Source organism: Tachyglossus aculeatus, chromosome 17 (genome assembly GCF_015852505.1).
Source record: "Tachyglossus aculeatus isolate mTacAcu1 chromosome 17, mTacAcu1.pri, whole genome shotgun sequence".
Lineage (NCBI taxonomy): Eukaryota > Metazoa > Chordata > Mammalia > Monotremata > Tachyglossidae > Tachyglossus > Tachyglossus aculeatus.
The window spans coordinates 870,398-884,582 of record NC_052082.1 but is presented as its reverse complement, the minus strand read 5'-3'; the positions used below and the strand labels follow the sequence as shown (position 1 = coordinate 884,582).

The 14,185-nt window shown below is 56.6% G+C and overlaps 1 protein-coding gene across 3 annotated transcripts in view; it reads right to left on the bottom strand.

Moving 5' to 3' along the window:
* Positions 1 to 12,264, bottom strand: part of MFHAS1 (malignant fibrous histiocytoma amplified sequence 1) — a 30,124-nt gene extending 17,860 nt beyond the window's left edge. For all 3 annotated transcript variants that reach the window (XR_005454662.1, XR_005454663.1, XM_038759272.1), the window contains exon 1: positions 8,926 to 12,264. Coding sequence is in view for 1 of the 3 variants with exons in the window: in XM_038759272.1 (XP_038615200.1) it covers positions 8,926 to 12,046 (3,121 nt within the window). In the remaining 2 variants the exon portion in view is untranslated. The remainder of the gene's footprint in view (positions 1 to 8,925) is intronic.
* Positions 12,265 to 14,185: the final 1,921 nt, after the last annotated feature.

Genomic DNA, 14,185 nt, shown 5'->3' with positions numbered 1-14,185 from the left:
AAACTCCAGCATTCCTTTTTTTAATGGTATTTGTTAAGTGCTTACTATGAGCTCATCAATCAGTCAATTGTATTTATTGAGTGCTCACTGTGTTCAGGGCTCTGTACAAAGCATTTGGGGGAGTACCACACAATAGAAAATAGCCCTGTCCACAATGAGCTTACAGTTTAAAAGGGGAGACACATGCTAATACAAGTTATTACAGATATGTACATAAGTGCTGTGGGGCTGGGGGTGGTGAATAAAGGGAGCAAGTCAGGCAACACAGAATGGAGTGGGAAAAGAGGAAATGAGGGCTTAGTCAGGGAAGGCTTTTTGGAGGAGATGTGCCGTCAATAAGGCTTTGAATGGGGAGAGAGTAATTGTTTGTCAGACAGTACGTTGACAGGCACTGCACTAAGCGCTGGGGTAGATGCAAGCTAATCATGTTGGACACAGTCCATGTCCCGCACAGGGCTCACAGTATTAATCCCCACCTCACAGATGAGGTAACTGAGGCCCAGAAGTGGAGTGACTTACCCAAGGTTACCCAGCAGACAAGTGGCAGAGCGGGGACTAGAACCCTGAACCTTCTGTCTCCCACCAGGCCCATGCTCTATCCACTAAGGCTACGCTATCTCTTCTCTGGACTGTGGTTTTGAAGCATTATCATGACAAACTTTTCAGTGCTCCCATTCCCCCTACACAGGACACCTGAGCTCTCACTATTTATCAGAGGGAGGTTGGAAGGTTTTCTCTGGAGATTAGAAGACAAGAGAAATTCCCAGAAATGGCCTGGGTTCAGGCCTACCCAGAGGCGGGTAGAGAAGGCTACACATCCCCTCCCTGCTCCCTTCCAGCCTCCAAGTTCTCAGCCTTTCTCCCACAGCGTTAATAGGGGTCACTCTCAATAGAAGCCTGATCCAGCCTGGGGGACGGATGGACGGACACACAAACACACACAATGCAGACAATTCATTCATTCAATCGTATTTATTGAGCGCTTACTGTGTGCAGAGCACTGTACTAAGCGCTTGGGAAGTACAAGTTGGCAACATATAGAGACGGTCCCTACCCAACAGCGGGCTCACAGTCTAGAAGGGGGAGACAGACAACAAAACAAAATATATTAACAAATTAAAATAAATAGAATAAATATGTACAAATAAAATAAATAAATAAATAGAGTAATAAATACGTACAAACATATATACAGGTGCTGTGGGGAGGGGAAGGAGGTAAGTCGGGGGGGAGGGGGAGGAGGGGGAGAGGAAGGAGAGACAATGCAGAGTTCATCGTCATGTCCCAATAACAGAAATGAAACGCTGTGATCACCAATAACACGAAATAATAAAAAGCGGAGGATCTGGTTGATAACCCTCGGGAAACAGAAGCCCAAGCCATTCCAAGCCTAAGCTTTACTGCTGGCCCAGGCCCCTACCCTGCTTTCACCAGCTCCGGCCCTGCCAGCCCAGCTTGGTTTCAGAGTTTGGTTCTGCTCCCACTGCCCCATGGAAAGCCCCCCTCAGCAGAAAGGGGCTGCTCACATGGTGATGATTAAAGTGGAAGGAACCTACGTCCCACAGTGCCCCCAATCCCGCCACAGGAAGCTGAAAAAGAGAAGGAATGCCAGCGTGACCCGGTTGTGAATTAGGCAATGAGGATACTGTCAAAAGCAACCAACTCAAGGAAAGGGTCCTGGACAGATCATCTTTCTCCTCATTCCCGCTTCTCAGGAATTCCCACTGAAGATCCCGGGCCCCCGGAGGCCATGGCTCCACCCACCCTCCTGGCTGAACTTTCCCCACTCACGATGGACATGGCTCAGTCCTAGTCTCACAGACAGAGATCTCCGGGAAAGGAGAACTCTCCAACCTGCAAGGGGGACCCATCCCTGGATTTAGCAACCCTTTCCAGAAGGAACTGTTCCAGAGTGTCAGATCACTCCTGTCAGATCTCCACAGCTCTCCCCTTCCCCGAGACTCAGACTAGCTGCTGCTCCTCCTCCTCCTCTTCCTCCTCCCCCTGCCCACGTTGTGCCATGACGACTTCCCAGCATCTGAGACTAAGGACCAAATCAGAAGTCATGCCTCACTCAGTCTTCTCCTCCTCCGGGCCCAGGAAACTCAGATTCCCAAAACCTTTAACCTTTCCTCACCAGGCTTATTTGCCAATCCTTGAACTTGATGGCACCAGGATAGGGGAGGTGGACAACAGGGAGGAGAGACAGAGGAAAAGAGGGGCAATAACAGAAAAGGGAGAGAGGGAGAAGGAGAAGAAAGAAAGGGACAGAGAGAGCAAAACTAAACCATCTGGAGGCTGAAAACAACATCTAATACCCTGCCTAAAGGTTCAGAATTTTATTTATTCATTCAATCAATCATATTTATTGAGCGCTTACTGTGTGCAGAGCACTGTACTGAGCGCTTGGGAAGTACAAGTTGGCAACATCTAGAGACGGTCCCTACCCAACAGCAGGCTCACAGTCTAGAAGGGGGAGAAAGACAACAAAACAAAACATATTAACAAAATAAAATAAATAGAATAAATATGTACAAGTAAAATAGAGTAATAAATATGTACAAACATATATACAGGTGCTGTGGGGAGGGAGGTAAGGCAGGGGGGATGGGGAGGAGTGGGCTCAGTCTGAGAAGGCCTCCTGGAGGAGGTGAGCTCTCAGTAGAATTTTTGGGTAGAGAAGTTGTTTGATTTCTAGCCCTGGAAATTGACAAAAATACCAGAGCTTAGTAGAGAGCTTGGCACATTGTAAGCACTTAAATACCACAATTCCTCTTATCAACATCCCACAGTAAAACAAAAAAGCATGTATTTTCAATCTTGCTGTTTTCCTTGTAGTTCCAGTCAAATGTTACTGCAGCAACAAGCCTCTTAAGGAGCCACTATGCCCCCTCCCCTTGGCTGTATACCCAGAGCCAGAAAGACAGCATGGCCTAGGGGAAAGAGCCAGGGCCTGGGAGTCGGAGGATCTGGGTTCCAATCCCGATTCTGCCTCTTGCCTGCTGTGTGATCCCTGGGCAAGTCACTTCACTTCTCTGGTCCTCAGTTTCCTCAACTGTCAAATGGGGATTCAATAACCCATTCTCCCTCCTACTTAGACTGTGAGCCCCATGTGGCAGAAGGACTGTGTCCACCCTGATTGATTTGCATCTACCCCAGAGTTTAGAACAGTGCTTAACACATAGCAAGTTCTTAACAAATCTGTAAAAAAAAACCCAACCAAATAATAATAATTATGGTACTTGCTAAGCGCTTACTATGTGCCAGGCACCGTTCTAAGCACTGGTGTAGATACGTGATAATCGGGTTGGACACAGTCCCCGTCCCACATAGGGCTCAGTCTTAATCCCAATTTTACAAATGAGGCCCAGAGAAGTAAAGCGACTTGCCCAAGGTCACAGAGTAGCCAAGTGGCAGAGGTGGAATTAGAACTCACGACCTTCTGCCTCCCAGGCCCATGCTCTATCCACTAAGCCATGCTGCTCCTACCGAACATCATCATCAATCGTATTTATTGAGCGCTTACTATGTGCAGAGCACTGTACTAAGCGCTTGGGAAGTACAAATTGGATATTCCAGGATGGTCAACGCTCCCTCCTAGCCCTAAAGGAAGACCGCCCCGCCGGTGTTCACAGACTGTCCTCTCCCCCTTCCCTTCCTGCCTCCCCATCTTTCCATCTGCCCCACTTTCCGGGTGGTCTCACCACTCCGGGATCAATCGATCAATCAATCGTATTTATTGAGCGCTTACTGCGTGTGGAGCACTGCGCTAAGCGCCTGGGAAGTCCAAGCTGGCAACACATAGAGACGGTCCCTACCCAACAGCGGGCTCACAGTCTGGAAGATCATTCAAGAAGCAGCGTGGCTCAGTGGAAAGAGCCCGGGCTTTATTCATTCATTCATTCCTTCATTACTTCAATCGTATTTATTGAGTGCTTACTGTGTGCAGAGCACTGTACTAAGCGCTTGGGAAGTCCAAGCTGGCAACACATAGGGATGTGCCACCGGCAGCTGAGGTGTAGGACGACAACTGAACAGAAACTGGGGCAGTGAATAAAGGAGGAGGGTGAGCAGGACGCCACGCCATTAGCCGGGCTCCAGTCCCGGGGCCCTCTGAGTGCACACGCTGCGCCAGCTGGAGCTGGCACCCAAACAGGAGCCTTCTCATCTTCAGGCTTGACAAATCATTGGGAAGACAAGACCCGTTTCTAACCAGCTCTCCTTTCTTACAACCTCCAGAAAAGACACCAGGTGCCTTATGCGGGGAGGATGGGGGCGCAGACAAGTTTCTTCTGATGCGATCTTGGAGACCCACTGTGGAGCAGCAGCTAGCTGGAGAGACGGAGTCTTTTCCTTATGTTTTCTATCTGGCACCTCCCTTCCTTTCTCCCTCCCTCCGTCTGTTTGGTCGTCTGAGCCAGGTCCCTGGGGAAAGACTAGATCCAGAACCAACACCTACCCAGGGGAGAAAGAGAAAGGGCAAAAGCAGGGAAAGGCGGAGTAGCCCGGAAGCCGGTCCAGGCAGCCCGAGGATGGGGCTGACCAGCTCCAGGCAGGCAGTGTGGTGCGGTGGCTCGGTCTGTGGACAACGGCCACGGCGACCCATCCGATCACAAGCCCAGGTGAACAAATCACACCACAGACACGCAGATCAGCCCCCGGCCCCTGGGGCCCTCCCCAAGGTAACTCCCAGAGCTTGCTGCCAGACAGATCTTCTTGGACACGAGGGACACCTTGAACAATGAACAGCAGCCGCAGCAGGCCTCAGTGAGAAGCAGTCTGGCCTTCTAGATTGTGAGCCCGCTGTTGGGTAGGGACCGTCTCTATATGGTGCCAACTTGTACTTCCCAAGTGCTTAGTACAGTGCTCTGCACACAGTAAGCGCTCAATAAATACGAATGAATGAATGAATGAATGAATGAATGAATGAATAGTGGAAAGGGAGCGGTTCTGGGAGTCAGAGGACCTGGGTTCTAATCCCAGCTCTGCCACATATCTATGTGACCTTGGGCCTCAGTTACCTCATCTGTAAAATGGGGATGAAATCCTCCTCCCTCTTCCTCAGACTGTGAGCCCAACGTGGGACAGGGACTATGTCCAACCTGATTAACTTAACTTACCCTAGCACTCGGTAGAGTGCTTGACATAGTAAGCACTTAACAAGTACCATAGTTATTAGGTTCCTCCCTGCTTCAACACTTTATCTGGCTTGGGAAGCAAGCCTGAAAAGTATTTTCCCAAATATGACTTTTACAAAGGAAAGAAAATCAAAAATCACCCTTGTAATCTACTCCTGGAAATACCTACCGCCCAAAGCCAACAGCCCCAGCCCTCCCTTCTCAGCCTGAAATAAAGCCATCGAGCTCAGTGGCCGGCACGTAGAGTATGACACAAGGATGAACCAAGTGAGAGAGAAAATGAAGAAAAAGATCAACATTTCTCTCTCAAGAATTCCCACTCTGGTACCCCAGACATGAATAGGGGAGACACCGAAGGGCCAGGTACATCATGGGGAGAATGAGAAATGCTGGGACCGAAGGAGTCGAACAAGGCGGAAAACCAGTTGACCTCTTGCAAGGGGCTTCAGGACGTGAGCCCATTGCCTGTCTGCACTCCGACAAGTGTGGCTTATGCAGATGGGGGCACACGGGCAGGCAGTCTGCTACCTCCAGCCCAGGAAAGCGCTTAGTACAGTGCTCTGCACACAGTAAGCGCGCAATAAATATGATTGATTGATTGAAAAGCAGAACCATCCATCCGGGCCCTCTGTTTTAGGAGGGACATTTCAGCTAACTTCACCAACGGTCCAAGGTAACTATTTAGGAGTGTCTGGGTCAGAGAGGCAGGGAGCTTGGCAAAAATATACCCCGTTGGACTGGTGCTGTTCTTTTCTCCGAGTTGAAGTCAATCAACTGGCTCCCATTCCACAAAACCTCTGCTAAAGTATTCTCCAGTCTCTGCATCCAGCAGAAACTCCTGATCATTGGCTTTAAGGGACTTGATCAACTCTCTTCTCCCACTACACTCTTCCTTCCTCTCAAGCCAACCCGCTTCCTGGGTCTTCTCTTCATCTCTTCCATCTCCAACCTCTTGCTCAGGCCCTTCCCCACCATCCTGGGACTCCTTTGCCCTTCCACAATCTGCCAAGAGTAACTATCCCGCCTTCAAAGCCTTTCTGAAATCACTTCTCTTCCAGAAGGCCTTCCCTAATGAATTTCTCCCCTCCTCCTGCCCCCAGGTTATCTTCCCCCAACTACCGCTTCAATATTTCTGAACCAAGTAGGCCCTCAGATACATGCAAGGCACTCTGAAAGTGACTTTTACACTTTACTTCAACAATATATCATGTCCACATCATCTTTCCCTTCCTCCTGTCAACAAGCGTTTGTCTCCTTCACTGGCTCATGAGCTTCTTGCTGAGGACAGGGATCGTGTCTACTACCCCTGCTGTACTCTTCCAAGTGCTAAGTACAGTGCTCAGCAGAGGTAAGTGCTCAATAAATACTACTGATCAACTGAAAGCAATCTAACCCAACAGCAAAAAAACCCAAACAAAACAAGAAACCAAAAGAGAAGAGCACATGAGATTAAATTCGCTAGGCTACACTGGTGATGGGATTGGCATTTCTTCATCCCAGCCAGTCGTTTTGGTCCCGTCATCCCTCCTGAGCCACAGACCGACATTCATCACCGGACAGATGTCCCGGTCTCTCCTCATTCATTCATTCATTCATTCAATAGCATTTATTGAGCGCTTACTGTGTGCAGAACACTGTACTAAGCACTTGGGAGAGTACAATGCAACAATAAACAGACACATTCCCTGCCTACAGCCAAGTTTACAGTCTACACTCACCCTCTCCGCCAGAGGTGGGGGGGGGTGGGGGAGTGCCACTCATCTGAAAGGCAAAGCAATAGCCAAAACTGATCCCTTTCTACAGTCTGAAGTCCAAGCTTCCAGCAAACAACCCCTTCTGATCCTGCATGCGTCCTGATAACCGTAAACTGCCCTGCTAGGCTGTGAGCTCTACGAGGGCAGGGATTCTGTCTTCTCACTGTACTGTCCTCTCCCAAATGCTCAGAACAGGGAGCCGCACACAGGAAGCGCTCACCAAAAGCCAATGATGGTCGGACTGATTGGGGCGCGGGAGATGGCTTGCTCGGTGGTTCATCTCTCCCCTTTCTACCACAACACAAGCAGGTTATTGTGTCAGCCCTGGCTCCCTGGTGAAGAATTAACTTGGGGTATTTTCTTCAGTAAAGCCAATTACAAACATCTAGTACCCACCACGGGTGATTTCTTTGTTCAGGGCCGGAAAGCCGTGAATCATTCTGGTCGAACTCAGTCACCCAGGACGGGAAACAAATACTGGGCCACTGCTACCGCGGCAGGAACACGGCGAGAACAAATTCTACACTCCCTCATCGACCTCGTTGCCAGCGAGGCCCTCCCTGGGGCTGGGGGCCGGAACCCGGGAATGGGGGCCGGAGCCTGGGGCCAAAGCCCAGGGCTCTTTTCAATCAGTGAATGACCCAGTCCTGATCCGGGGCAGCGGAAAGCGGTGACCATCCGGAACACCAGGATCTAGTTCCTCCCAGTTACCGCTGCCAAGTGCATTCGGTGTCGGGGAGGAGCGCGTTAGCTCAGAAAAGGCTCTGGGGTCCGACTGGCTCTAGGCCCGGCCCACTTTTTTTTATCCCTTCTGACAGATGCAAGGTGAAGCAGTCAGGGTGAGTGGGCAGGAGAGAGAAGCCAGAAACAATGCAGCCTACGATACGGCAGTTCTCTGCACGAATGGCCCCTTCTCTCCCGTGCCGCCCGAGAAGCGGTGCACTCACCTCCCTATGCATGGCTGTCCGATCTCCCACGCCCCGTTCCTCGAGCACTCCCTCAAGGACATATCCCCTTTCCTCTAGTCAATCAATCGTATTTATTGAGCGCTTACGGTGTGCAGAGCACTGTACTAAGCGCTTGGGAAGTACAAGTTGGCAACATATAGAGACAGTCCCTACTCAACAGTGGGCTCGTCCTGTTGGAACTTACTTTAGCATCTCCTTCAGCTAGACCGGAGGTCCCTAGAGGGCAGGGATCCCATCTACTAAATCTGTACAGTCCCAAAGCTCTCGATACAGTGCTCCACACATAGCGGGCGCTCAGTACGTTCTCCCCGACCGACCGGCCAACCGACGCCAGGTGAAGCGGCCGCCCCGACACGGAGAGCTCCTGTCTTTGTGTCAATAATGTGGCCCGCGCCCAGCTGGCCCACACCCCTCTCCAGGGACCGGAACACCGACTCTGGAACAAGAGGCGCCCTGATAGGCGGGAGGTGGACTTTCAGGCTGCGAGCCCCGGGGCAGCGCACCCAGAGCCGCGGCCCCAAGGAGCCTCCTGAAGATCACTAGAGAGGTTGACACATATGCTCGGGGCCCACTCCTTGCACCCTGGAAATTTCCCTGTCTCAGAATGCGGTGAAAAGGAAAGGGTTGGAAATCCTAGGCCAAAAACCCTGGTTCTTCTTAAACCCGTTCTAGAGGTCCGGGGTTGCCCCCTCCCTGGGGACTAGAACGATGCCAACAGAAGCACAAGCCCCGGGACTGAGTTTGGGGGCTGGCCCGCCCGACAAGCCTCGGAACCACTCCAAGCTCCGGGGGCGGCGGCTGGGAAACATCATCCTGGGCCAGCTGCCGCCCCTCCCTACCACCACCGACGCAAGAGGCTCTGAGCGTTTGGACGCCGGCCAGGATGGGCTGCCTGGGGGTGTGGGGCCCCATCTCTGACCGGACCCAAGAGCTTCCCGTCAGGCAAGGAGAGTCTTCTCTCTCGGTCACTCACCCCCACCCCAGTCCCCATGCCCGCTCCAGTCCTTGTGCCCCCGCACCCCCCCACCCCCGAGCACACCGGGCCTCCCCTGGCCCCCGCCTTACCCGGGAAAGCGTGCGGATTGGGCGAGCCTCGCTTAAGGCACTTAGAGCAGAGGATGTGCACGGTGTAGTAGAGGCCGGGCCACTCCTGAAGCAGCCCGTTCAGCTCCTCCAGCAGGGGGGTGATGGCCTGCCAGGCCGTCCAGATGTTCGGGAGCGAGGCATGACTGGCAATGGACAGCGTGTCCGGCTGCAGGGCGCCTCGGCCCGGCCGGTAGCTCACCACCACGGGCACCTTGCCCCGGTAGGCGAAGATCTGGAACTTGCCGTCAGCCCGCTGTCCCACATGGCTGTTGATCTGGACACTGTAGCGGGCAAACAGGCCGGGCGGAGAGGTGAAGGGAAAGCTGTAGCGGATCTGCAGCTGCTCGGCCACGAAGGCCTGGCCAGTGGGGCCGGCGCCCGTCACCCAGGCCTCGACGGGAGGCGCCCGGTTCTGCACATAGCAGGGGAACTTGTACCAGGCGGTGGGGGAGGCGCCGGCACCGCCACCCGGCGGGGGCTGGCCCTTGGGCTTGTTGAGGCAGTAGCAGAGCCCCATCTTCTCCAGCAACTCCAGAAGCAGCTGCAGGTCCTGCGGCGTCTGCACGTGTGGCTCGAGCAGCAGCCGAATGACGTGGGCCGGCAGCAGTCCGTGCAGCAGGAAGCCCTCCACGTAGTGGCGCAGCTGGGCGGCCCGCAGCGGGTCCCGGGAGGTGGGGGAGGAGGAGGAGGAGGAGGAGGGGGAGGAGGCGGCAGGCAGAGGCGGCAGGGCGGGACCCCCTTCCTTCCCATCCTCAACCCCGTCATCACCCCCGTCCCAGGTCTCGCCGCCGCCGCCGCCGCCGCCACCAGCCTCCCCAGGGAGCAACTTGTCCAGCAGGAGGGCGGCGTCGCGCCGGAAGAAGACGTTGAGGATGTCGATGAGGCGGGTGAGGTTGTGGAAGACGTGCTCCTTGAGGGCCGGGCTGTCCTCGAAGAAGAGCAGCTTGCCGCTCTCGTGCAGGTAGGACAGGGCGCTCTGCAGCCGGTCCTCGGTCAGCCCCGCCTGCAGGCCCAGCCGCGCCGAGTCCCACCAGCTGAGCCACAGGCGCCGGCCCTGCGGCGGCAGGAAGTGCAGCTCCTCCAGCACCTGCCAGGAGCGGGGCAGGACCCGGTGCAGGTTGGGGAAGATCTCACGGTGCTCGGCTACCGACAGCAGCTTGTCCCGCAGGCGGCACAGCCGGCTCCGATCCCGGCAGCTGACCGGCAGGACCGGCGACAGGATCTGCAGCCGGTGGTTCAGCAGGAACTGGACGTGGGCCCTGCGGCGCCGCAGGTTCTTGTCGGAGACGCCGTAGTAGGCGGCGCGGGGGCTGGCACAGCGCAGCTCGAAGTCCCGGGCCAGGGCCTCGTCCAGGCTGCGGGCCAGGCGGCGCAGGCCCTCCGCGTCCCGCTTCTCCTGCAGGGCGATCTGCCGGTGGATGTCCAGGCACTTCTCCTCCAGCTCCCGCTCGCTGCACAGGTCGGCGTGGGTGCCCACGATGCAGACCACGGCGTGGGGCACGCGGGCGCCCACGCGCCGCAGGAAGGAGCCCACGGCGGCGGGGAAGCCGCGCGGCTCGTAGGCCGCCAGGTCCACCACCAGCAGGTAGAGGGCCCCCGGCGACAGGAAGAACGGCTGGATGACCTCGTAGCTGTCGTCCCCGGCCAGGTCGTAGACGACGAAGTGCAGGCCCCGGGCCGCGTCCGCCGCCCAGCTGGTCACTTCGATGCCCCCGCCGCCGCCTCCCGGGGGCGGCGGGGGGTCCGGGGGCCGCCCGTCGGGCCCGGGCCCCGCCCCCTCCCGCTCCCCGGGGCGGCCCTCGGTGAGGCAGCGGCGCAGCAGGGTCTTCCCGGCGGCCTTGCGGCCCACGAGCAGCAGCTTGAGGCGCGGCTGCACGGCCGGCCGCGAGTGGGCCAGCTCCTTCTGGTAGGCGGCGATGTAGGGGATGCCCTTCATGCAGACCTCGTAGGGCGGCTGGATCAGGGGGTTGTCGCGGATCTTCCACAGGCCCACGCGGGCCAGCTGGCCGAAGTCCTCGGGCAGCACGGCGATCTGGTTGCCCTGCAGCACCAGCTCCTCCAGGCCGGCCAGCTCCACGATGGCGTCGGGCAGGTAGCGCAGGCGGTTGTGGTCCAGCCACAGGGCCAGCAGGCGGCCCAGGCCGGCGATCAGGGCGGGCACGGCCGAGAGCCGGTTGCGGCTCAGGTAGAGCTCCTCCAGCCCGGCCAGCGGCAGCAGGGCCCCGGGGAACTCCTCCAGGAGGTTGGAGGAGAGGTCGAGGGTCTTGAGGCGGCGCAGGAGGCTGAAGCGGGGCGGCAGCGCCCGCAGCCTGTTGTTGTCCAGCATGAGGCTCTCCAGGCCGGCCAGCTCGCAGAAGCCGCCGGGGAGTTCGGCCAGCTCGGCCCCGCTCAACCAGAGGATCTTCAGGGCGCGCAGGGCCCCGATCTCCTCGGGCAGCCGGCCCAGCCGGTTCCCGGACACGTCCAGCTCCTCCAGGGCGGCCAGCGCCAGCAGCGGCCGGGGGAAGGCGGTCAGCTGGTTATGGTCCACGTCCAGGGTGCGCAGCCGCCGCAGGCGCGCCAGGGAGTCCGGCAGGCCGGCCAGCCGGTTGAAGCTGAGGTCCAGCTCCTCCAGGTGGACCAGGGCGCCCAGCTGGGCGGGCAGGGCGGGCAGCTGGTTGTGGCCCAGGCCGAGCTTGCGCAGCTGGTGCAGGGCCCCGACCGCCTCGCCGCCCAGGCCGCTCAGCCGGTTGTGGCTGAGGTCCAGCTCGGTGAGATGGCCCCCCAGCTCGGCCAGCGCCGGGGGCAGCCTGGGGAGCCGGTTCCGGCGGAGGTTGAGGACGCGCAGCCGGCCCAGGGCCGGGCCCAGGCCCTCGGGCAGCCACTCCAGCCCGTTGTTGCCCAGGTTGAGTACCTCGACGGCCCCGAGGTCGGCGGGGCGAGGCCCCCGGGGCCCGGAGCCGTCCCCGGTTGGAGGGCCGGACTCGGGGGGGTCCCCCGGACCGGCTCCGGCCGAACCGAGTGTCAGCTGGAGCAGGTTGGTCCGCAGCTTCCTGGCGCGCAGGGCGGCGTCCCGCCACAGCCTCACGGCCCGCAGGTTGCCGCTGTCCGGGCCGGCCATCGCGGCCGCCCCCGCCGGACCCCGGGACCGGGCCCGTTACATGCCGGGGGGGCCGCCCCGCCCAGGGAAGGGGGTCCTAGCGCGGCTCCCGCGGCGGGGACCGGGACGGGCGCCGGCGCTGCTCCCCTGCTTCTCCGTCCTCAAGCGCCATGGGCACCGGGCGGGGAGGGGCGGGACGGGGCCGGACCGGGGGCCCCGGGGAGGGTGTCCGGCCGGTCCCGCGCGCTCCCCCCGCGCCCTACCGCCGCAGCCGCAGCCCCGGCCCCTCCTCGTCCTCCGGTTGCCGGGAGAAGAAGGCGGCGGGCTCCCCTCCGGGCATGGTGCGGGCGCCACCCCGGCCGGGACGGACGGACGGACGGACGGACAGGGAGGGAGGGAGGGAGGGAGGGCGGGCGGACGGACGGACGCGCGCCCCCGCGCCCCCGGGAGCGAGCAGGCCGGAGCCGCGCCTCCCTCCCGGAGCCCCACGTGACCGCCGGCGCGGGAGCGCGGAGCGGGGCGGGGGCCGGGCGTCATGGCGACGGAGCATCCCCGGACCAATCCCTTCTAACACCGATAATGATGACGGTGGTAGTAATAATAATAATGACGATGGCATTTGTTAAGCGCTTACTATGTGCAGAGCACTGTTCTAAGCGCTGGGGGGATATAACGTGATCAGGTTGTCCCACGTGGGGTTCACAGTCAATCCCCATTTTACAGATGAGGTAACTGAGGCTCGGTTAATCAATCAATCAATCGTATTTATTGAGCGCTTACTATGTGCAGAGCACTGTTCTAAGCGCTGGGGGGGGATATAACGTGATCAGGTTGTCCCACGTGGGGTTCACAGTCAATCCCCATTTTACAGATGAGGTAACTGAGGCTCAGTTAATCAATCAATCAATCGTATTTATTGAGCGCTTACTGTGTGCAGAGCACTGTACGAAGCGCTTGGGAAGTACAAGTTGGCAACATATAGAGACAGTCCCTACCCAACAGTGGGCTCACAGTCTAAAAGGCGGAGACAGAGAACAAAACCAAACATACTGACAAAATAAAATAAATAGAATAGATATGTACAAGTAAAATAGAGTAATAAAATAAATAGAGTAATAAATATGTACAAGTTAAGTGACTTGCCCAAGGTCACACAGCAGACATGTGGCAGAGCAGGGATTCAAACCCACGACCTCTGACTCCAAAGCCCGAGCTCTTTCCACAGAGCCACGCTGCTTCTCCTATTTGCTTCTCCTATTTGTGGTATTTGTTACGCGCTTCTTAGGTGCCGGACGCCGTCCGTATCTATTCTGTTTATTTTAGTTTGTTTGTCAGTTTGGTTTTGTTCTCCGTCTCCCCCTTTTAATCAATCAATCAATCGTATTTATGGAGCGCTTACGGTGTGCAGAGCACTGGACTAAGCGCTTGGGAAGCACAAGTTGGCAACATAGAGAGACGGTCCCTACCCAACAGTGGGCTCACAGTCTAGAAGGGGGAGACAGAGAACAGAACCAAACATATTAACAAAATAAAATAGACTAGATATGTGAAAGTAAAATAGAGTAATAAATATGTACAAACATATATACATGTATACAGGTGCTGTGGGGACTGTGAGTACTGTGACTGTGAGCCCACTGTCGAGCCCACTGTCGGGTAGGGACCGTCTCTATACGTTGCCAACTTGGACTTCCCAAGCGCTTAGTACAGTGCTCTGCACACAGTAAGCGCTCAGTAAATACGATTGATTGATTGATTGATTGATTGATTGGGGTGGAGACTGGTGCATGGGGTTGGATACAGTCCCTGCCCCACGTAGGGCCCCCAGTCTCAATCCCCGTTTTACAGATGAGGTCACTGAGGCACAGAGAAATGAAGGGACTGGATTTTCCAGCGTCTTATTAAAATCCCATTTCCTCCAGGAGGGCTTCCCCGACTAAGCCCTCATTTCCCCTTCTCCCGCGATGCCTGTGCACTGGATACGTAGTACAGTGCTCAAGCGCTTAGTACAGTGCTCTGTACACAGTAAGCGCTCAATTAATATGATTGAATGAATGGATACGATGATGATGATGATGATGGTATTTGCTTACGCGCTTACTAGGTGCCAAGCGCTGCTCTAAGCGCTGGAGTAGATACAAGGTAATCAGGTTGTCCCGC